This window comes from Lepidochelys kempii, chromosome 11 (genome assembly GCF_965140285.1).
Source record: "Lepidochelys kempii isolate rLepKem1 chromosome 11, rLepKem1.hap1, whole genome shotgun sequence".
Taxonomy (NCBI): Eukaryota; Metazoa; Chordata; order Testudines; family Cheloniidae; genus Lepidochelys; species Lepidochelys kempii.
Window position 1 is genome coordinate 38,318,480 of NC_136390.1, and position 24,908 is coordinate 38,343,387.

Below are 24,908 nucleotides of genomic sequence, written 5' to 3' on the forward strand. Positions count from 1 at the left end.
ACAGAGTAGAATAAACAAGTAACTCTCTGTATGAAAGTTTAAGTGTGTACGGACTTTGCTAGTGCTTTTTATGTAGCCTGTTGTAAAACTAGGCAACCATCTAAATGAGCTGATCTACCCTCAGGGGTACACGTACCCCTGGTTGAGAACCACTGCCCCTAGAGCATGCTGCTACAATGAGTGTTTACTGGGTCCCAAACAAGCTCAGTGCATGTCTATGGAAATACAGTTGTGATGCCAAAACAAAAACCGGTCTGGTTGTTCCAGACAAATGCACTCCGTTGCACGTTTGTTGTTCTTCTTTTCATGCTATATGGATAATGGAGGGAGCATTTAAACTTCTTTTCAGCAAAGAAATAAAATGGACAAGAAATGTTGATGTTTACATACGCGGCCCACAATGTGTTACCTGTGCCGCAGGGGCCAGGTAGCAGGGCAGTGGCAGCCTAGGCCCCGACCCTGGACCTGGGCTCCCGCCGTGCAGGTCCTGCTGGCTGCCTGTCTGGGAGAGAGGAGCGGGTCTCCACCCACAAGAGAAAGTCTATTTAAGCCCGGGGGAGACCCCTCCATTTGGTCTTCAGCTGACTCAAGAGAGAGCCTCTCCACCCCCAAGAAAGAAAGAAACTGGAACAAAGGACAGTAACTACAGGGGGTGTGAGTGATTGCTGGACCCAGACTAGAAGGAGACTAGTCTGTAAAAGGAAGCTTATTGGAATTCCTCTATGGGTGAGGTTTTACCTGTATTCAGTTTGATTAGACATAGACTTGCATGTTCTGTTTTATTTTGCTTGGTAATTCACTTTGTTCTGTCTGCTATTACTTGGAACCACTTAAATCCTACTTTCTGTATTTAATAAACTCACTTTTTACTTAACCCAGAGTATGTATTAATACCTGGAGGGGAGGGCAAACACCTGTGCATCTCTCTCTATAAGTGTTATAGAGGGTGGATAATTTATGAGTTTATCCTGGATAAGCTTTATACAGGGTAAAATGGATGTATTTGGGGTTTGGACCCCACTGGGAGCTGGGCATCTGAGTGTCAAAGACAGGAACATTTCTTAAACTGCTTTCAGTTAAGTCTGCAGCTTTGGGGCACGTGGTGCAGACCCTGGGTCTATGTTGGAGCAGACTGGCGTGTCTGGCTCAGCAAGACAGGGTGCCAGAGTCTCAAGCTGGCAGGGAAAGCAGAGGCAGAAGTAGTCTTGGCACATCAGGTGGCAGCCTCAAGTGGGTTTCCGAGATCCAACCCATCACAGTGCTTTGTAACTTCCCACCAGTTCTAATTCTGCCATTTTACCTGGCAACAAATCCTTCTCCTGAATCAGGTCTGTCCTGACCACAGAAATCTCGGCACCTGTGTCCCTCAGTTCAAGAAGCACTTTACCATTGATTTTAACAGCATGCATATGCTCATTGGTTGGTTGTGTGGAAGCAAGCTTTACAAATCCTGTGTGGAAAGAGGCCGCAGCCTGGCTCTGAGAGGTAGCAGCTCCATGTGTTACTTGCTGCCTGTTTCCACTCAGCAAGGGACACTTATTCCTCAGGTGCTCAGTGGACTTACAGTGAGAGCCCCTCTTGGGCGCTTCTGCTTGTACAGGAGACTTGGGACGAGTAACAGGGGAATGGGGAGGTGAACACCCAGCCTCTTTTTCCCCAGGGGTAAAACGGTGATTCTGCTTCCCCTCAACCCTGCACCCCTCAGCCAGTTGTTTCTGTTTAATGGCAGCTTGTGCTTGCTCGTAAGAGTTCGCATGCCCAGCTAATTCACCCACTGCATCCACCTTTTTGTCCCACAAATACTGTTTTACATCATCCCTGCACATATTCAGGAATTGTTCCTGAGTAACCAAATCACACATTCCTTCAAAGCTTGTAATGCCCTTTCCCCCTCACCCACTTATCTACCAGATCTCTCACTTCATTTACAGAAGCCACATTGCTCAATCCAGATCCCCTCTTAAAACTCCTGAGTTTAACCCTGTAGGTTTCAGGTGTAACCTGAAACTGTTTCAGAACCAGTTCCTTAAATTTACCAAATTTACCTTAAATTTACCAAAGTTTGAAGCATCAATAGGCATCTTATTGAATGTGTCCAGAGCTCTGCCAGTCAATTTTGCTATTAATGTGGCCATCTTTCGATCTTCAGGGATCGCATGGAGGGTGCATAGTCTCTCAAAGGTGATGAAATATTGAGCTAATTATATTATGAGCTAATAATGCTTAAGCAATAGTGATGCTTTCACTAAACAATATGGATCACAACTCAAGAGTCTGATATTTAATAAAAAAAAAAAAGAAAGAAAGAAAACAACAATCAACATGAAAATTTCCTGCAAGACATTATTGGGGAAAACAGTGGATTATCTTCTTATGGCATCCTTTATCATTTTTAGTGTTTCCTTTTTGAATAATTCATGGCTGTTTAGCTTTGATTTCTTTTCCAAGAAATTAAAATCTATAGTTTTTTCTGTACACAGAGGACAAGACAATCTTGGTTTCACAATGCACAAGAAAGGAAATATTTTGCTAGGTGTTCCTGGTTTGCTTAAAATAAAGGAATCTTACAAGAGTCACCACTGAAATAGACATCCGTTAAGCCGCAAAAGAATCCCAGGCTACTGTGGAATCTGGAAAATCTCTTAGTTTCACTATAAATGGGCAGAATAATTTTTTCATCTGAACGTAGCGTTATAGAGGCTCGGGACTACAGAAGGATGTTTTGTGTGCTGCCATGGTATTCTGACTTTTTTTCCTAATGTCAGCAGCAATTCAGCATTACCATGGTGAGAGGATGCAGGTGCTACGCAAGAAAAAAAGAAAGCAATTCAAGTAATTCTAATCAGAGTACTGAATACTTATTAAAACAACTGGCATGCAAGAGGAATGCTTATAAATTAATTAAATAAAAAAAATTGCCAGCATTCATGGTCTTAATTACAATTTTTTTTGTATGAAGACTGAGATACCATTTACATTAAGCGTGTGAGATTGCATGCCAAAAGATTGGAATGACTGTTAATTATACATGATTGTCCTTCCACTGTAAATATGAAAGGCACTGTTCACTAAAAGCCTCTAATTTCAATTCACGTAGACTATATAGAAGGTGGAAATAGTTACACGTTTTGTATTTTTAAGTCAACAATGACACTGCAGCTTTTTTCTCAGTCCCAATTTATGCAAACAAAATACAAATTTGTTCTTTTGGATGGAAATTTTATGATAATAAAGACCATATTCTGACCTGGGATGCAGCTAAGAGAGTGAGAATTGCACTTATCTATCTGAGGTCAAGCTTTGGCCCCTAGGGCGTAGGCAGAGACCACACATGACACTCTCAGTGTCCGGTATGCCCTCTACCCTGAAACATCTTCTGGCCTCAGGACGTGTATTAGTGCAATGAGGATAAAACTGTGCCCAAAAGTTTTATTATATTGACTTTAGTGAAAATATACTGAAAATGTCTGTGGTACTTAGACTAGAAACTACGAAGACTCTCTCAGAAAAAGGTCAATGCAGTAAACTCCATCCAAATCCTGGTAGTAAACCCAGATAGCAAAAATTCATGCCTGTCAGACTCCAGACAAATGTTGTACATACATCTCTCTATAAATGCTAAGTGTAATTGTTTTTCTTGTTTATAAAGTTGTTTGTTAAAAATGATAGCTGATTGTGATGTCCTGCTCAGAACACCCAGAACTGTGAGACACTATGTTATCGCTCTGCCTCAGCAAGAGAAAGAGCTCGGCTGCTCCAGAAGTGTATGTTAGCTCCTTGACACACCAGCTTGTCTGCTTTGCCAGCAAACTCTTCAAGACTTTGCCAATCTAAACCTTGCCCTGCAGTAACAATCCATGAACCCCAGTTCCCGAGTTTCCCAGAGAAGGAGTACCATTGGACGCTCACAGAAAGTATTACATTTGCTGTCTTCAAAGAAACACAATGCATGCCAGCCTGTTAGGTTAGCTGAAGACTCTCACTTCACTTTAATACACAGTACTGAGATGATGTTGTAATAAAACAAGAACAAGCTTATTAATAAAGAACGGAGATTAAGTGATACTAAGCAAGAGAAAAAGAGACAGGTCTGGTTACAAACGAAACAAAATAAAAACACTTTTTAGTGACTAAAACTTGATCCAAGCAAGTTACAATCTTTGCCTAAGCTGTTTTCTTACTCATAGAATCATAGAATCATAGAATATCAGGGTTGGAAGGGACCCCAGAAGGTCATCTAGTCCAACCCCCTGCTCGAAGCAGGACCAATTCCCAGTTAAATCATCCTAGCCAGGGCTTTGTCAAGCCTGACCTTAAAAACCTCTAAGGAAGGAGATTCTACCACCTCCCTAGGTAACGCATTCCAGTGTTTCACCACCCTCTTAGTGAAAAAGTTTTTCCTAATATCCAATCTAAACCTCCCCCACTGCAACTTGAGACCATTACTCCTCGTTCTGTCATCTGCTACCATTGAGAACAGTCTAGAGCCATCCTCTTTGGAACCCCCTTTCAGGTAGTTGAAAGCAGCTATCAAATCCCCCCTCATTCTTCTCTTCTGCAGGCTAAACAATCCCAGCTCCCTCAGCCTCTCCTCATAAGTCATGTGTTCTAGACCCCTAATCATTTTTGTTGCCCTTTGCTGGACTCTCTCCAATTTATCCACATCCTTCTTGAAGTGTGGGGCCCAAAACTGGACACAGTACTCCAGATGAGGCCTCACCAATGTCGAATAGAGGGGAACGATCACATCCCTCGATCTGCTCGCTATGCCCCTACTTATACATCCCAAAATGCCATTGGCCTTCTTGGCAACAAGGGCACACTGCTGACTCATATCCAGCTTCTCGTCCACTGTCACCCCAGGTCCTTTTCCGCAGAACTGCTGCCTAGCCATTCGGTCCCTAGTCTGTAGCGGTGCATTGGATTCTTCCATCCTAAGTGCAGGACCCTGCACTTATCCTTATTGAACCTCATCAGATTTCTTTTGGCCCAATCCTCCAATTTGTCTAGGTCCTTCTGTATCCTATCCCTCCCCTCCAGCGTATCTACCACTCCTCCCAGTTTAGTATCATCCGCAAATTTGCTGAGAGTGCAATCCACACCATCCTCCAGATAATTTATGAAGATATTGAACAAAACCGGCCCCAGGACCGACCCTTGGGGCACTCCACTTGATACCGGCTGCCAACTAGACATGGAGCCATTGATCACTACCCGTTGAGCCCGACAATCTAGCCAGTTTTCTACCCACCTTATAGTGCATTCATCCAGCCCATACTTCCTTAACTTGCTGACAAGAATACTGTGGGAGACCGTGTCAAAAGCTTTGCTAAAGTCAAGAAACAATACATCCACTGCTTTCCCTTCATCCACAGAACCAGTAATCTCATCATAAAAGGCGATTAGATTAGTCAGGCATAACCTTCCCTTGGTGAATCCATGCTGGCTGTTCCTGATCACTTTCCTCTCATGCAAGTGCTTCAGGATTGATTCTTTGAGGACCTGCTCCATTATTTTTCCAGGGACTGAGGTGAGGCTGACTGGCCTGTAGTTCCCAGGATCCTCCTTCTGCCCTTTTTAAAGATGGGCACTACATTAGCCTTTTTCCAGTCATCCGGGACTTCCCCGGTTCGCCACGAGTTTTCAAAGATAATGGCCAATGGCTCTGCAATCACAGCCGCCAATTCCTTCAGCACTCTCGGATGCAACTCGTCCGGCCCCATGGACTTGTGCACGTCCAGCTTTTCTAAATAGTCCCTAACCACCTCTATCTCCACAGAGGGCTGGCCATCTCTTCCCCATTTTGTGATGCCCAGCGCAGCAGTCTGGGAGCTGACCTTGTTAGTGAAAACAGAGGCAAAAAAAGCATTGAGTACATTAGCTTTTTCCACATCCTCTGTCACTAGGTTGCCTCCATCATTCAGTAAGGGGCCCACACTTTCCTTGGCTTTTTTCTTGTTGCCAACATACCTGAAGAAACCCTTCTTGTTACTCTTGACATCTCTTGCTAGCTGCAGCTCCAGGTGCGATTTGGCCCTCCTGATATGATTCCTACATGCCCGAGCAATATTTTTATACTCTTCCCTGGTCATATGTCCAACCTTCCACTTCTTGTAAGCTTCTTTTTTATGTTTTAAGATCCGCTAGGATTTCACCATTAAGCCAAGCTGGTCGCCTGCCATATTTACTATTCTTTCGACTCATTGGGATGGTTTGTCCCTGTAACCTCAACAGGGATTCCTTGAAATACAGCCAGCTCTCCTGGACTCCTTTCCCCTTCAAGTTACCCTCTGAAATCAGGTTACCAGCATCTCCAGCTTTCCAGGTCAGAGGACTCAGCATTCACAGAATCCAAGGATGCTGTTCCCTTTGTTCCCTAAGTGATGGATAACTAGAATGTCTGTCTGTTTGCTACCCCTATATTACCCAAAGTCCATTGTCTCTGCCTCAAGAGCCAGGAAGGATTCCTGGGGTGCAGACTCTGTCCCTTCATGTGCTCTGTAAGCTGCAGCTTATTCACTTTGTTTACAGTATATGTAAATGCACTTTCATTGTCCTCTTCCAGTAATCAAGCTAGTAAATACACATTCCTTTGTCTAGGGCAGCCTGGATTTATGCCATATACATTTTAAGAACATATTTCTAACACACATATATAACTCTTTTTTGTACACAAACTGTACGTACATCACACAATGATATTTGGGACCAGCATGTCACCAGTTTACATATATCTTACATGCCACCTTTTAGGTACATATTCTGACAACAGTGTGTTGCGGATACTGAGTATGTCAGGCCTAATATGAGTTACAGTATGGTGGGGCCTCTGCCAGTTGGCATTGAGGGGCTCCCCAGGTCCCACTGATTGGTTCCTGATTTCAGAGGGTAATTTTAACCTTCTCCAGTACTAGGATTTACATGAGGCTTTTGAAGAGAACACTGTATCATTTTGTTTTGAAAATTTATTGGGGGAATAACGAGGAGTCCTTGTGGCACCTTAGAGACAAACAAATTTATTTGGGCATAAGCTTTCATGGGCTAAATTGAATTCGCTTTCAAGAGATGTGATTTTTCTTATCAATAAGCTTTTGAGTACACACTGTACTCTGATAAAACATCTGGCCAAGCTGGAGGATTGCAGTTATCTAACTGAATGTTTAGCAAAGATTTCTTTCAATTCAGATCTTCAAGAGACTCTCATTTGTGGTTCAGCCATTCAGTAGTGATCTGTTTTCACACATTGACAGGAGGCTACTGTCTTTGATAACTTAAAATGTAAATCTGTCTTTGAGATGCTGTTTGTTTCAAGTGTATGGAGCATACAAACTTCAGCCAGTTTCGGGTCTGCATTAATGTTTGCATGTCTACATTGATGTATGTATCTGATTGTGCTTACAGAATAGGGCATGAAGTTTGTGCTTACAGGACCCATATGTGTGTGTCCTAGTTGTGCATTTGGTTTCCTAGCTGTGTCTGGGTGGTGCACATAAATAACTATATGAATGAGGTTTGGGAGAGGAAACAGTTGCACAAGTAAAAGTGTGTACACAAAAATGAAAGCTGGGGCAGATCATTTGGTCCATTCTGCAAATAACTGAGGGACGGATTTTCAAAGTTATGCACTTGTTTGCATAAAGTTGCACGGGACCAGTTTATACACTCAAAAGATCTGATGTGCATGGCCAGCTAGTTGCCTAGTGGCTGCATGTGAAAGCATATACCTGCATGCACACATCAGTTGTTTGCATGAAAATGTATGTGCACAAGTAAATGTGCATGTCTAGCTTTGAGAATCTGTTTGTTCAAAATACTCTGGGTCTTGTAGGTACAGAAGGGCAGGAGAATACTCCTCTCTTGTACTTGATTCACTGTAGATTAACTGCAACCTAACTCTCTCTTTATTTATTTATTTTTTTAAAAAGCTCCAAAAGTAGCATTCAGCTGTAAGACAGCCACTTAGCCCTACCTCTTAGGCCGCTTACTGCAAATGTAAGGTGAAGTTTTGTACAGCATAACAGTTTTTTCTCTACTATCGAAAAAACTTTCACATACTATATGTTAACAATACTTTGAGGGAAACATGCAGATTTCATTGCTTTGGGGCTTTTGGAAGCCTGGGTCCAATTAGAGTCTCCTTCTAAAGATAACTGGATAGGACAATGTATGCAAAACAGCCCAGGGCTCCTGGCTAACATGCAGACTTCTCACATTATTTCTCCTGCAGAGTTTTGAAATTCTCCACCATTGCCCTGTCTCAGAAGTTCTTGAAAAAATAAAATTCTTTTATCTAATGGATTTAGAGAGATATTTGACAGAAAGTTTTAGACAGATTTTTATATAAGGAGAGAAAAAGAGAGAGAATTGTTCCTTAATACAGGACAGTAAACGCAACAGCTGTTTATCATCCTTCATTGTCATGCATGCTGCACTGACTAGGCGCTGCACTAAAGGTGGGGTAAAGCTTAAGTTTCATTTGAGCTCTCGCGCCATGTAAGGCAAAAATCCATAGAAAACTGCAAGTAGAACTGACACTTTATGCCCAGCAAAAACTGATTCCAAACCGTGAGTGTGACACTTACAGCCTTATGCTGGTTTTGTTTCAGCTTGGCCATTTCCTTCCTCTGCCCCCCGCATCCTCCTTCCAGTTTGTTTTGTTGTGCTATTGGTCTGGTTTTGGTTGGATAACTTAGAGCCAGATTCTGCCAGCCCTACTCCGGGTGAGTCACACCTTACTCCACAGCTAGTCCCACTGGGGTCAGTGGCACTGTTCAGGGAGGGATGTATTATTCAGCATGTGTAGGGATATCGGAATCTGGTCCACCCCCTGGAACCCTGGGTGACAGAGACAGCAATTCCCTGCAATATCTTTGGGAGGTGTTACTGTATTAAGTTTGTGGGCCAGGGATTATATGTAATTCCCTGCGGAAAGGTGACCACAACCCTCCAGGAACTAAGAATAGTAGGGGGAGATTAGGCAAATTCACTCAGGTTGTAACACATCCAGAGAGGTACCAACACTTGGGAATGCTCACAAAAACTGGTTCAAACTAGATTCTTCACAAACCAACAGACAAAGAAAGGACTGATTCAGGGGCTGCTTTCTGATCCAGCAAACATACAGGATATTCTGCCCTAAGGGGGCCCCAAACCTTCCTGAGAATGGTTGAAAGTACTTGACCTACTGAGGACCTATAAGACTGGTACCTACTCATAGGTAAGCTTTTAGCATGCATATAGGCCCTTTTATTGTTTCTGTATGTTTTCTTGGTAATGCTTTCACCTTAAGAATAAATGTGCTTGCTTATAAAGAGTTGCGTGGTAACTCATAAATGCTGACAACTATGTTGTTCATAGCCTTCAAAGAGAAATCGAAATGCAGACACTTGCCAGCTTAGGCAGTCTGACCTGCTAGGGATATCACAGTGTAGGAAGGGAACTGCACAGCCTAGATAAACCCCAGTCAACGGGGAGTGAGGCACTGGTCTCTGCCTAAGAGAGGTGATGACTGAGGAGCTGGGAGCCTAGTGTGGGTGCCCTTGATGGATCACAAAGAGGGACTCAGTGGACAACTGCACGGGTAAGTCAGTGGCAGTCTGAACAAGGCCCTTACTGCTAGGGCTAGCATATGGAGGGGAAAACAGGTCAGATGTCTTTTAAAAGGAGAGGAGATAAAAGGAGCCTAGTCAGAGTAAAGTTTCTGAATTTTTTTCTCACTTTCTCATATCCCTCTCACCCCATTCCAAGCCCACAAAATTAAAGCTGACTGGAGGTTAACAATTTTGTTTTTATTGGGGATCAGACTCACTCAATAGCCCGGTGGTTATGGCACAGGCCTGGGATGTGGGAGACCCAGGTTGAAGTTCCTGTTCTGCTTGGTTTAGCGCAGAGTTTTTCATCCCGGGCCAGATCATTTCAAACCATGGGCAACCCACATCATGCCCTAACCACCCAGTATAGAGGTTCTTGCTTTGTCCCTGACCCAAAAACTTCCCTGATGAAAGTTTAGTGGAAACTGACAGATTTTGAGACATGTTTTGGCTTTGACACAACAGCATATTTTGCCAAATCAGCAAAAATATATCAACCAGCTCTGCACAAATTGTACAGCTGTTCTGTGGCAGGGCAGCTGCTTGTATGTGGCACGCAGGGAATTGATTTTCTATTTGCCAACAATTGCACAGAGACTATAGTCCAGAACTACCCATCCTAATGCATGTGTTTTGTCATAGTTTATTAGTGTAAGGCGGGGTGGGCAAACTACAGCCCACGGGCCGGATCCCGGCCCATCAGGGCTTTGGATCCAGCCCATGGGATGGTCACCCCTGTGGCGCCACGGGGCTAAGGCAGGCTCCCTGCCTGCCTTGGCCCCGCGCCGCTCCTGGAAGCAGCTGGCACCATGTCCCTGCGGTCCCTGCAGCTCCTGTTGGCCGGGAACTGTGGCCAATGGGAGCTTCAGGGGAGTTACCCACAGGCAAGGGCAGTGCGCAGAGCTCTCTGCCCTCCCTCTCCCAGGGGCCGCAGGGACATGGTGCCGGCTGCTTCCGGGAGCGGTAGGGGCAGGGCAGGCAGGGAGCCTGCCTTAGCCCCGCTGTGTGCTGCTGCCACCCTGGAGCCACTCAAGGTAAGCGCCGGGCCAGAGCCCACACCCCTCCTGCACCCTGCACCCCAACTCCCTGCCCTGAGCCCCCGGTGCACCCCATACCTCTTCTGCATCCCAACCCCATTCCCTGAGCCTCCTGCTGCACCCCGCACCTCTATTGCATCCAACCCTCTGTCCTGAGCCCCCTGATGCATCCTTCCGATACCCCAACCCCCTGCCGCACCCCTCCTGCACCTCAACCCCCTGACCTGAGCCCCTTGGTGCACCCCACATCACTCCCTGCACCCCAACCCCTTGCCCTGAGCCCCCTCCCACACTCTGCACCCCCTCCTGCACCCCAACCCCTTGCCTTGAGCCTCTTCCTGCACACCACACCCCTCCCGCACACCACAGTCCTCCCACACCCCGCACTCCTGCCCCAGCCTTACATTCATGGCCCTGCATGCAATTTTCCCACCCAGATGTGGCCCTCAGGCCAAAAAGTTTTCCCACCCCTGGTGTAAGGCACCCATCTTCCAGTGATATGAACTGTAGAAAGAGCCCTCTGAAGTCAGCATCTTTTATCAGTACGTCAGCCTAGGAAATTACAGCATAGCCAAAGGTGGATGGGTCAATTGCACAGCACAGTGTGTGTTTTGCTATAGTATATTGGCTTTTTATTTACATGGTAAAAGAGGATTGCTCATTAATGGGGCTCAGTTCAGCTAAATTTCACCTCTGGTTGGCCCATGGAAACCCCAGAAGCTTCAACAACTAAGCAGGCATGAAGGATAATCACTTGAGTGGCAAATCTCCTTTCTACAGCTTCTGTAGAATTCTTGATTCAGCATTCTACAGTATCCCTTCCCCCGTGAATCCTCCCCAGTGTATTACCTTATATGGTGGTTGGATTGTCCTGGGAGAACTCCTTTGAGTCTGCTAAACAGGATCACTTAGTGGGTTCATCTTTGGCACAGTGCTGTGTAATTCAGTGAGGGTAATTATTCTGCCATCCAGTGATTTTTACCTCTCCTTAATGGGGTGGTCGGCATAATAGCTCTCCGAGTTTCAAAGGACCGGGCCTCTAACCCAAGGAAAACAAAGGGCCAATTTATCCCACCACTTCTTGAGGTAGAGATATTCTCCAAGCCAGTCCAGGGAGCTGGGTAGCAAAGGCTGCAAGAGGGCATTTGTTTCTATTTAGGACTCTGGCTGCCTGCAACCATGGCCTTTGAGGGTCTGTGTGGCTCAGAAGGGTGCAAGTGTTCTGTGCTGGGTCATTCACTGAGATGCAGAAACCATACATGTTTTACACTGTCAACTAGTGACGAGTTTTCGGCCTTCATGATCGGGCCTTGAGTGTTCTCTAATGTAACTTATTATATTTAGTACTCAAAGTTTAATCGAATGCAAACCTCTGCATTGGCAAATACCATAACAAGGTTTCTTTGGAGAAATGCTAAAGATGTGTCAAAATATTTGAAAAAAAATAAATGTGAATATTTTGCCAGCACCTATAATTTAGGTAGTGGGAAAATGGGTGAAGTATCTCTTACATCTAGTTGAGTTTGATGTGAAAGGCAGTCATTGCTTTCAGACTTGGCTAAAAGTAGGAATTATCCTAAATGAATGGGTTGACGATATTTGAACGGCTTTAATTTAGGCAGCTATAAGACAGACTGCTTTAATTCTATGTATCAATAACAAATGTTCTACATTTCCAAAGAACTTTATCTCATTTAACTGTGTTCTATACACTTGCCCAGCCCAGTAGACAGTTTATCTTATTAAAGGCTTCATTGTGGTTGCATCTAACATGGCCAAACAAGGGGGCCCTCTGGGCAGCCTCCTTACACCTTGGATTGTGACTCTAGGCACGTAGGGGAGAGCAGGGGCTATGTGCCTGATGTTCCCACTCCCCGTGAGGAGCAGGTGAGTAAAGCCCTGGCTCCACCCTCACCTCAGCCCCTCATGCCCAATAAGTTTTGCTGGCTAGTGAGTAGGAGGAACGAAAAAGGGCAAGTACTAAAGGCTTCAAAACACTGGAGATTAAAACTCTACTGTCCACAAGAACTCAAACTCTCATCTGAACATCTTCTATTGGCAAAAAAAACCCCTCAGGGTTCCATTCCAATAGGCAGGCAAATTGGACATGCGTTAGTTCCTCATCATGAAGGATTTCTGTGTAGGTCAGCTGGAAGAGACAGGGGTACAATAAGATTGAGTCATTTGAACCTTGTAAACTGCTTGTGTGAAATGATTCTTGTTAACAGAGAGAAGAGGAAGTTTGAACTTTACTCTTAAAGCTTCAAGATGTACTGTATTTTAGGAACTCCATGCAGTTATCACTTAGAGACTTCCGGGTATAACTCTTTAGCTGTGCTAAGGATTCCTCATATCAGCTTCTGGAATGCTTGTTCCTTCTGTATATATTTGTTACTTTTCTTTTAATTTCAACATAAAGTAAAAAAATTAAACTTAGAAATTGTCTTCAATAGCCAAGTAATATCGCCATCAACATATAGGTACTACATATATACTCTTATATGACAGATTCGAGTTAGAAGCTAATTAGAACTCTTCACATAACTTGGAAATGGGAATATATTATTAATAGCATTTATACTGTCCATCCAGGAAGTGCAAATCCTTTCTGTGATGAGAATCATTAAAGATAATAGGAGCCTGGTTCTCAACTGCTTTAAACCCCAGAATAATGTTCTAGTTAGTGTCCACTTTATTTGGCTTGATGCCCACTCACTGCATTGCACATCTCTGCTTTTGTCGGAACTGGAGTGCTCTGACTAACGGTGAAATTAAGAGAACGTGTGTCATGACTCAGTGTTGCCTAAAGGATTCATCTGCACAAATCTCATTTTAGTGGATACACCTATTGCTGTAAGGGTGCATGTGTCCTAATCCAAGAGGCCTATTAACTAAAATGTTTGTGCCCTCATTACATTTGGATGTAAAGCAGCTCAGCTTCTATAAAGGAACTGAATACAGCCCATTGTCCCACGGCTCGTCCACATGCTTTTGTAAAGTCCTGTGGATGGGTACTTCAGCTTTAGAAATGTGCTTCACGCTGTAAAAGAGCTACCGAAACCCAGGTTGAAGTTGTGCTTCATGAAGTACAAGTGCCTCCAAAAAATCCTTCCTGTTTATGTACAAAGGAAATCTTGGCAAATCAATTTAGATTGGCAGTGCAGTCAAGTTTCTTAGATCGTGTCTTAATCCTTCCTTGTGTAAACACTGAGTGTTCAACGGGAGAGGATGTGTGATGGATTGAGTGGGATGTGTGCTTGCCCTCTTTGGTATTTTTGATTTACAATAAAATTCAATTTAGTAACACAACAGTGGAAAGAAGGGAAAGATTTTTGTATTTGTTTGTTTTTATTTTGTCTTGTTTTTTAAATACCTGGATGAATACCAAACAATATAACTAGCTGGTACAGTAACTTTTGCAACTTTTGTGTGGAAGCACCATTGCAAATTGACATCTCAGTCTAATGCATTGTAGGTTTTTGCAGGAGGCCTGAATTCTGTTTCCTTTCCTGAGCTGAAATCCCGGCCCACTGAAGTCAAATAGCAAGACTCTGACTTCAATGAGACCAACCAGGATTTCACCCATAATCTCTTGTCACAGCTGTCCAATGGAATGCAATTCACTCAGCTACCTGGGAGGGAATGAGAACCTCATTTTACTCAACATAAACCTCTGCAGTTGACTAAGAAACTGTGCTGATTACTTTTTAAGGGAATCCCTTTCTCTGTTTGCGTGACTACAATGCAAGGCCTTCAGCATGAGAAGTGTAGAAAAATGGAGAGCTCCCTAAGGCTGGAGAGAACACCTGAGGGGCTGAGAACAGGGGTGCGGTTGGAGAGAAATGCACATTTACTCTATATTAGAAAAAAATATTTCCCAAATCAAACCATTGTCAAAACCTAATAGCTGAATCTCTTCACTGGCAACAGAGTTTCTTTAACCTTGAAAAATCTTCTCTTCCACTCGGTTGGGGGAAGCCGATTTTTGTAGGCAAATAAAGTAGAAATAGTTTTTCAATTATTATCAGACATCATTATTATTTATGTTACCATAGTGCCTTGAGTCCCAACAGAGATCAGGACCCCATTGTGCTAGGCACTATACACACACTTAGAGACAGCCCCTGTCCTGAAGAGCTCATGGTCTAAAAACAATAGAACAAAAGGTAGGAGTGGAAAGAGGTGAAGTAACTTGCCCAAGGTCACACAGCAAGTCAGTGTGACAGCAGGCAGAGCCAGAAACAGAACCTAGGTCGGTCTCCCAATTCCTACAGCAGTGTCCTATCTACTATAGGACATGCTGCCTTTCATGGTAAAGGCTAAGAAGGTAGGTTTTGTACATAGGCTTGTAAGTTTTATAAATTGCTACTGTTGACTTGGTTGAAATGTCCACACAATGAGCTAGCATGAAAAAGGAATCCACTGACACTAAGGGATTAAAACTCAGCTGTTTGTTTTAAAGCAGCCTAATACACTGTATATTGCTCCCTGCGTGGAATAAGGATAGTTGAAACAAATACAGTGTCTGGTAAATAAACTCACTTCTGCATCAGGAGACTCTGTAGTAATAAGTGACTCAGCCCTCAAACTCCTACACTGCTCTGACTGTTGGACAGAATAAAAAATGATACTGTTCTGCTGACTAAACTGACAGTTTTACATTTCTAGCTCTTCTATAATTAGTATTGATTCTTAGCTCTCTCTGGTCCTATGACCCTTGTTAGTGTCCTTTTTCTCTTACAAAAGCAAGTCAACACCTACTGCCCATTTCAAAGTGTTTTTAATATATTTTGACTAGAGCTTGGAAACTTTTGCTCTGAGTGATTTTAAGATTGCAGCTTCAGACTCCTCAATTAGGACCATGATACTTGGGAAGAAGCTATCTGAAATCAGCATCAATGTTCAAGTAGGATTTATAAAATAAATACCTGTTCCTAATGTCTCTGCTCAGGGGTGCAGATACCTTGTCCCTGGCAAACAATAGGTTACTGGCAACTTATGCTCATAGGTGCTCCATTTATGGCCCAAAAAGCAGGAATTCCAGAAAGGGAGGGACCACAGGGGAGAAGTCTGGTCTCTGAACTCCAGGCTATATATGTGGGTAAGAAATCTACAGCTGAGTATTTGGTGCTTATTGGGTTTTCTGCAACCCAGAGATAAAGTTCTTGCTGGAAAAGGGGCTCTGACTGACTCAACTGCCATTTTGTTGTATAGAATTGCTTCACCAGCTTAGTTTTCCTTTACAGGCACTGTTGGCTGCCATCTTGAAATTTCTTCTGTAGGGAAGCAGTGCCAGTGACTCTTAATTTTGAGTTACAGTAGCATGTTGGAACACTAGGCATTCTTGCGCCCATACTATCTGCAAAATTCTACTCTAGCCCCCCAAAAGTTGCTGTTTTGGGAGGGCACTGGTTCCGGGACAACTGATAGCACATTTTTCTTCCTGGTGTGTGGTGTGAAAAAATTGAAAGTTGATGTTTTGCCATGTATTTTGCAAATCATAAGTATACCATACTAGACATTAAGGAAGCAGAAAGGCAGGGTGCAACTCTTTGGGATACCAGTGTAAACAACCTCTTCAAGAGAGGAAAAATTCTTCCACTAGCTGGTAATAAATTTAAGATGATCAGGCCTTTGCTGCTATTTTTGTCTGTGCTGCAACACACTGAAATCCCTACTGAACTGAACAAAGGAATAAACCTGCTGAAAGAATAGATTTACTGACATTTAAGGAAACTTCCTTGTTCTATTCTTTCATGAAAAATTGGAGGATAAATAGTCACCTAAATCTTGTGCAAATAGCTGGAAAGCAAATTAAGGATAGCAGTGATGCATCTCCACAAGAACCTTCTTGTCACATCTTTCTGACTTCTTTGGATTGGCCTTTTTGAATGGAAAATTCAGCTGATATTTTACACACTACAGTGAGTTTCTCTCCCTCAGTATTCATTTTGCTTTAAGAGATCACTGCAAGCAGAATATATGGTATGATGGCAACCTCTATCCTTTAGGACAGTGATAACCAAAACCAGGCATGTAGGGACTTGATTTGATCTGCATGGGGAGGCAGGAGAGTCAGGGTGGAGGTGGAGGAAATAATCCCCTTTCCTGGGGTTAACTGGGATTGGACTGAACAGCAACCTGTGCAGAAGCAATTCTGACTAAACATTTTGACAGTTTGAGGCCAACAGGGCCATTAGACAGTGTGTCCTTGTGAATAGAGTACTGGAGTGAGATTCAGGAGACTTGGCTTCTATTCCTGGCTCCGTCGCTGACCTGTTGGGTAACTCTGGGGAACTCACTGCACCTCCCCATGCCTCAGTTTTCCCATCTGTAAAATGAGGGTAATTATATTGATCTCCTTTGTAAAGCACTTTGAGAGCTACTGAAGAAAAATGCTGTATAAGAGTGAGGTATTATTTATTAGCTATGATGCTGAGAGTGTGACACAAGATTTTGCCGCTTGTGCACAAGCTGTAAGAATGACTGAAGTACAGGTTGTTGTTTTGTAGAACATACTGCCCCCAAATCCTTCATGAACAAGTTAAACTCTTTATGAATGAGTGGGTATGATGTTCCCCCCTGGTGTTATCTGGACCGGTGATCTGCTAGGACACTCCAATCCTTGACTCTGGGAGCCAGCTTTACCCTACTCTGCTGTGAGAACACCCACTCCTGGGCTGTTCACGCACAGCCTCTGGCATGTAAGCTGCTCCTTGGATTGTCCAACCAAATGACACTAGCCAATATCTCCTCTCCAGATACAACCCTAGGAACCTCCATCTTGCAGTGCCCAGTTATGCTGTAAGATGCTGCAAGCTTATATGAGTTTGTCAGTTTAACAAAGAAATTGATATGTACCAGGCCTATTATCTCAAGGGGAGTCTCTGACATGCTTCGAACCAAACACACTGCTTCAGATTGAATAATCAAACAGATTTATTAACTGCAAAGATAAATTTTAAGTGATTGTAAGTCAAAGCATAACAAGTCAGATTTGGTCAAATGAAATAAAAGCAAAACGCATTCTAAGCTGATCTTAACACTTTCAATGCCCTTAGAAACTTATATGCTTCTCACCACAGGCTGGCTGGTTGCCCTTCAGCCAGGCTCTCCCTTTTGATCAGTGCTTCAGTCGCTTGATGTGATGTCTGTAGATATAGGTGGAAGAGAGAGGAAGAGCATGGCAAACATCTCTCCCTTTTATCATGTCCTTTCTTCCCTCTTGGCTTTGCACCCCCCTGCCCCTTTCAGAGTCAGGTGATCATTACCTCATCGCAGTCCAAAACTGACCAAAGGAAGGGGAGTGGCTCACTGCGAGTCCAACACAGTGATTCTCAAACTTTTGTAGTGGTGACCCCTTTCACACAGCAAGCCTCTGAGTGCGACTCCCCTTATAAATTAAGAACACTTTAAAAAGATTTAACACTATTATAAATGCTGGAGGTGAAGTGGGGTTTGGGGTGGAGGCTGACAGATCCCGACCCCTAGTTTGAGAACCCCTGGTCCAACAGATCCTTTGCTGTTGCCTACGCCAGTGTCCTTTGTTCCTGTGAGGCTGTCCCATACATGCCTGATGTGGTGTGAACTGCCCCTCTGCTTTTGGAGAGTTTTTGCCTGGGCTTGCTTTAAGCCATGAGGATACATTTTCAGCCTCATAACTATATACATGGAATTATAACCTATAACATTACTATAACATTTCTGTAACAACAATTACTATAACATCACTATAACAACAATGCTCAGGGCATCATGAGCCTTCCGAAGACATCCGACATGACAAACTTTGCATTGGATACCAAACAATCACTTTATAAGGATGAATTTGTCAGCATAGGGTGTTCCCACGAGGTACAGAATGTCACAGTGGGTTGTTCTAATATGGGACACACAACTTTGAGGGGTCTAGCGCTCACTCTCAGTGCTGATTGACTCCAGTGGGAGGACATACAAATGCTCAGCAGCTCTCAGGATTTAGTCCCTGAAAAATATTAACCATTTACATCTTAACTGCCAGGGACTGCATTGTTTCATTTCACAACTACTAACATGCCCCTTCGTTTTGTTTCTTTAAGACTCCCTGGCTCTGGAACACAAGGCAGTGCTGGAATGGATACCCATATCAGGTAAGTCATCCTGTTATATAGAATAAATATACAACCTCAATGAGAAGTTGTTTTTACTATACAAACCCCCGTTTTATGCAAATGTTGATTAGCTTTATCAGACTACCCAACAAACACCATTTCGCACCCCCTGTTGTCTGAGTCATGGAGAAGCAACATGAGCGACATCCTCAGAGAAGGAAATATACCCGTCCCTCCTGGTGAGGACAAAAGTGCATCAGCAATAACTGGCAAAAAGATAGTTTGTCTGGGGACAAAAATCTCCCCGAACGCTGCGTGAAATGCACGCATGGTGGGAGGAGATACCTCCTCGTATTCAAAGTGTGGAAACCCAGCCTTGAAAGCACTCCCCACTCGTGAGGTCCTAGAGCTCAGGTTCCAGCCTGAGGCTGAACATTTACATAGCAATTTTACAGCCTCTCAGCCCAAGCCCCATGAGCCCAAGTCAGCTGACCTGGGCCAGGCTCAGGTATTTAATTGTTGTGTAGATGTACTCAGAGAGTTAATAATACTTACCTACCACTCAGAGGTGTTGGGAGCATCAGTTAATCAATACCTATTAAATTTTAAATAATATTGTTAATTAGAGAGCTCATTAGAGAAAAATGTCACCGTGCATAGGTGGTTAGGAGTTGGCATTGGCAACCGTTTGGGAAAGTTCAGCTTCATGGAGATGTAATTTTATGCAATACTAGTTTGCATTTATGTCATCACAACAGTATCATACTTGCAAGATTACAGAAGAATGTAAGGTTTCAGAGTAGCAGCCATGTTAGTCTGTATCCGCAAAAAGAAAAGTGGCACTTCAGAGACTAACAAATTTATTTGAGCATAAGCTTTCGTGAGCTACAGCTCGCTTCATCAGACGTGTGCAGTGGAAAATACAGTGGGGAGATTTATATACACAGAGAACATGAAACAATGGGTTTAACATACACACTGTAACAAGAGTGATCAGGTAAGGTGAGCTATTACCAGCGGGGCGAGGGGGTGGGGCAGAGGGGAGAAACCTTTTGTAGTGATAATCAAGGTGGGCCATTTCCAGCAGTTGACAAGAACATATGAGGAACAGTGCCAGGGGGGATAAACATGGGGAAATAGTTTTACTTTGTGTAATGACACATCCACTCCAGTCTTTATTCAAGCCTAATTTATTAACTAAGTTATTAGTTCCACTGTTCCTCACAAGTTCTTGTCAACTGCTGGAAATGGCCCACCTTGTGTATCACTAGAAAAGGTGTCGTCGTCCCCCCCGCACTCTCCTGCTGGTAATAGCTCACCTTACCTGATCACTCTTGTTACAGTGTGTATGGTAACACCCATTGTTTCATGTTCTCTGTGTATATAAATCTCCCCACTGTATTTTCCACTGCATGCGTCCGATGAAGTGAGCTGTAGCTCACGAAAGCTTATGCTCAAATAAATTTTAGTCTCTAAGGTGCCACAAGTACACTTTTTTTTTTTTAGAAGAATGTAAATAAGCATCAGGCTACAATAAGAGAGCCCTGGGGATTTCACAGCTGTTTGAGTGAGAGCAATATTTTGTTTGGAGCTAATTGCCAATTTCAGAGTAACCATTTTCTTATGCCTCATCTGTCTTCTTAATACTTTTAAACATAAATCCATTGTCATGATGTATAGTATTTTTTTAAATCGGGTATCAAAAGTCACAAATATCACCTAACGATGTAGGCTTCAAGACTTGCAGTAACTTGTGGTTGTGTTTTTGGTTTGCAGCATTTCTACCCATCTAAATTCTAAATTTTCAGAAAGACTCCAAACATTCACCTGTTTAGCCCCAATGTTGTTCTTCATTTTTATTTGGTAACAGCAGTACTCAAAACCCCCAGCAAGAATCAGGGACCCATTGTTCTAGACATTGTACAAACCCATAAGTGGGGTTGCCAACATTGTATTTCAAAAATAAGGGACTGTTTTCTTAGCACTCCCGCCCCACCCCTCCTCCCGAAAGTAGTAGTAGTAGTATTCTCATAAGCAGTATTCACATACTTCGCCAGGGTATTTCTTGCTGCTCTTTGCAGCACTCAGCAACTCCTAGTCTTGTTGTACAGAGATGAAAAAATAGGGAATGTCCCTTATAATGAGGGACCCTACCCATCAGTGATCATTAGTGCCCAAAAGACTAAGAGAAACCAGTTTAAGAGTTTGCAATCTGAGAAGTCTAAAATGTCGAGATGTGTTTTTCTTATGTATGTAATATGCAGTTTACAATCTGCTTCTGAAGAAAGAATCAGTATGATTGGCTAAAGAGCGTGAATATTTGCTAAGCTTATGATCAGGACAGAGAGGTCGCCCTTTGTTACTGAGAAAATTAGTTGTACCTTTTGAATACTCGTAGAGATCTATGAGATCTATAGCGACAAGCAGCAGACAAAGAGAAGATCCAGTGCCAGAGAATGAATTTTGATAGACAGCAAATCACAAAATAAAAACAGTCAGTCATTGTCCCAGAGAAAAAATGTGTTGGGCTCAAATCAAGGTTGTGTTTGCGGGGGTTTTGTTTGTTTGCTTTGTTTTCTAAATGAATAAAAGTTCTAATCATGCTGTGACTCACATGAATTATTCAACATGGCATTCCAGAAATCCAACACAACTCTATATAGATATAGACAAGTGGGTGATTCTGCATTCACTTGATTGGCTAAGGCCCAAATCCTCACTTTACGCACTATTGAAGTTAAGGATCAGGAACTAACATTGGAACTGATCAAGTTCTCTACTTTTGTTATGCATTTGTTATGAGATGAAAACTGGGACATCCTTACAGTGTGGAGGTCCCCGCCGCCCAAATTTTCTTGATTCATGGGTGTAGAAAAACTTATCAATAGAGAACAACCAACAATCCTAAAAATTCTTCTAATACAAATTTTCCTTGTAAATTCTTTAGAGATTTTGGCTGTAATGCCAGCTTCCTTTTTAGTTCATATATCAGAATTAAGTTTAAAAAACTGCCGCTAATCAACCCCCTTCCTGGCAATGTCAGCAGAGCAGACAAAGACTGAATGGGCCAGAGAGAATGAACTACCCTTTGTCACATATGAATTGTTCCTTCATTGGTGGGGAAACTGGAGAGAGCATACCATCCAACTCCCCATGCCTTTGGATTCTAGGATTATCAACCAGGTACCTTTTACCTGCATTACATTAAAAACTAAGCAAATTAATACAAAGCTAGAAAAGAGTGTCTAAAAATGGGCAAGCAGACCTGGTGATGGCAACAACCGAGTTTTTGCATTATCTGTATGATTGACATCATTGAAACTTAAAAAAAACCCAACCAATAAATTTAAGCACTTTTAAAAAAGTTATTGTGTTTTACAAAGCAGGAAAAACAATTATCCCAGAGCATTGGCTAGGCACCTAAAGAGGGTTTTCTAAATATGAAGAAATACATGAAAATAAAGATTTATTGACATGAAAAGATTTTAAAAGAAGAAATCTGTTTGTGTTATAGAATAGAAATGATGATCAAAACTACATATGTAGGACAGATTTTGCCCTGCTCTGCAACAACTTTGGGTGGTCCTCCAGTGCAAAACTGGTCTAAACCTGGTGACTCTGGCCGCTCAAGGATTCTCTCTGCCCAGGGCAGTCCTCCAGTGGCATAAAAATGCAGTAACGTCTCCTATCCCAGAACCCCTCCCTTTCATTGATGTAGGGGACATGATGAGCAGGAAATGGGCATGGCTGAGTGTAAATTAGAGTCGCCCCCAGTCTGCTCTAATTTATGTCTGGGACCAGACTTAAAGCCTCTTTACACTTCTGCCCTTCTCAGCTGCGTCAAGCACTCCTTGGCTGCTGGTAAGGGTATGGGGCCCTGCTTTTTTCTGTGTTGTAGGCCAAAGGGATCTGAATGGATTTAATCTATACAAATTGCTTCATGTCCTCCAAAAGATGGTATGTTCATAGGTCATTTTTAGACCCCGTAAGAACAGATTACATTAGAAAGACTGGTATAACTTTCATCATGGTGGTGTTGACAGCACTACTTTAATCCCACCATGGTGTCAACACACAGAGGTAAGACTGTTCACTGGAGCCATTTCTTCCCAATTCACTGTGCATCTGCAGCTTTTGGTGTACTCTAAATTGGATGCAGCTGATTTGGAAACCAACAGGAGACAATTGTATAATCAAACATTCCTTTGCTGCATATGAGAAAAGTGCCGTGTTCAAAATTGGCCAGAAACATTTCTGCTCTAGGTACCTAAAGATCTAGGGCCTGTCTTACTGGCATTGAAGGGAAGGGGTATAGCTCAGTTATCAGGATCTAAACATAAAAAAGAAGCGTAAGTAACAGATGAGGAGGGGCTTCTTCTCACAGAGCTATAGTGCTTGGAACAGGCACCTGTCAGAACTGCCCCAGATAGGAAGATTAGCCCGTAGTCTGCAATTTCCCCTCTCCTTGTGGAGTTTAGTATTTATGAAACAAATTACTTTCTCAATCTTTTTAAACCTTCCTTTTTCAGCCGCTGATGCCTGACCTTCATTACTACTACATAGTCGAGTTGTCATTCTATTGGTCCTTAATGTTTTCTCAGTTCACGGACATCAAAAGAAAGGTAAGAACAATCAGTGTAAAAACTTGATGGGGCTGTAAACGCACACTTTCATTGACTCTTGGGTAGCATGCAACCCTGTCGCTATGTACTGTGCTAGACACAAGTTATTTCCATTTGCAAGCTACTGTAGATGTTCACCGTTGTGATACTGATGTTAAAGTGGGCACGTCATTCAGTTCCTGGGCAGTGGGATGTGCCATTTCCTGCACCTTGCTGAAGCAGCCCACAGTAATCTAATATTCAGTGGCAAAGGGCCACAATGTCAATTTATAATCTGCTACTCTCACATCAGGGATTGTGTTGTCTCTTGATGATCAATAAACTGTGGTGTACTCACTTGACATGATGTGATAAGAGCATCAGTATCAGAGCTAGATGCTGCTGTGAATTTACTAGACCATCTGGGGTAAGATTCATGAGAACTTTGAGTTCATCTCCCTGTAAAGACAAAATGAAGGCATATAAATGTATCTGATATTAAATTGATACTACAGTATCAATCTTTCCTTTACAGATGAAAACCTCAAGAAGCTTCATATCTTTTGTATATAGCTATAACTAACCATATGTGCGAAACAAAACCCAGTGTCTTTTATTTTCTGTGTAATGGGGAAAAAATGAAATTTTGAAGTTGGAAAACTGCATAGACTGTGAAATAAATCCATTCCTAATGTGTCCATCTTTAAGTCATCGTTTGGGAACTTGCCTGTTATACAAAGCAGATGGGCTTTTAACCAGAACCTTTAACCTTGCAGAACCACATTGTTGGTGCTGGCTGTCCATATGAGAATGCTATTGAACAGTACCAATGGCAGCCTGTTCCATTTTGTTTTCCCTTCCTTCTCCTTCAACAGGCAGCAAGAATTGCACAATGGTCATCCATAACAAAACCAAAAAGAACAACAACAATAAAAACCCTGTGCTGTATTCTACAGTAATGGTCTAAAATACAGTGTTAATGTTGTGCTTCGGATTATTGTAATGTGTTAAAGTTGCATAGGATAGAATTTATTTTTGATTCTTTTCTTTAAAGGAATAAGGAAATTACATTTTAAAAAAACTGTTAAAAGAACTTTATTTAGGTTGCAAAGTCAATCACTGAAAAGTAAGAAAATGTCTGTATTAAGGTTGCCCATCCCCCTGTTGACACGGTTTTTCATTAAATGATCACAGCCTAACCCATAATTTTAAAAGAAAAATCCCTGTTTAATGGGGCAGTTAATTCTAACAAGACCATATTTCTGGGAAACGAAGCAGAGAATAAAGAGTGTCCTCAAGAAAATGAATCCTCCCCCTGGAACCACAGTGTACAGCTAGGAATCCTAGTCTGTGTTTGTTTCAGCAACGAAAATACTCCATTTCCAGCATCTGCAAAGTTTCTTTCCAGAATCAGGAAGCCCAAGGAAATGTCCAAGAATCTCAAATCTTTGTTAGATGATACAGTGTAAACAGAAGAGTTGACACAGACATATATGCCGTTTGCTCCGAGTGCCCAATCTACTTACAGTCACTACATGTGCAATCAGTCAGTGGCTTGAAATCAATACAACTTTACTCATCCCGAAACAG

The 24,908-nt window shown here is 42.7% G+C and overlaps 1 protein-coding gene across 3 annotated transcripts in view; it reads left to right on the forward strand.

Annotated features, from left to right (window-relative positions):
* The window catches only part of CERS6 (ceramide synthase 6), a 222,198-nt gene that overhangs the window by 150,530 nt on the left and 46,760 nt on the right, over nt 1-24,908 (forward strand). For all 3 annotated transcript variants that reach the window (XM_078847955.1, XM_073305738.2, XM_073305739.2), the window contains exons 5-6: nt 18,706-18,756; nt 23,247-23,339. In XM_078847955.1, the coding sequence (XP_078704081.1) occupies nt 18,706-18,756; nt 23,247-23,339 (144 nt within the window). The remainder of the gene's footprint in view (nt 1-18,705; nt 18,757-23,246; nt 23,340-24,908) is intronic.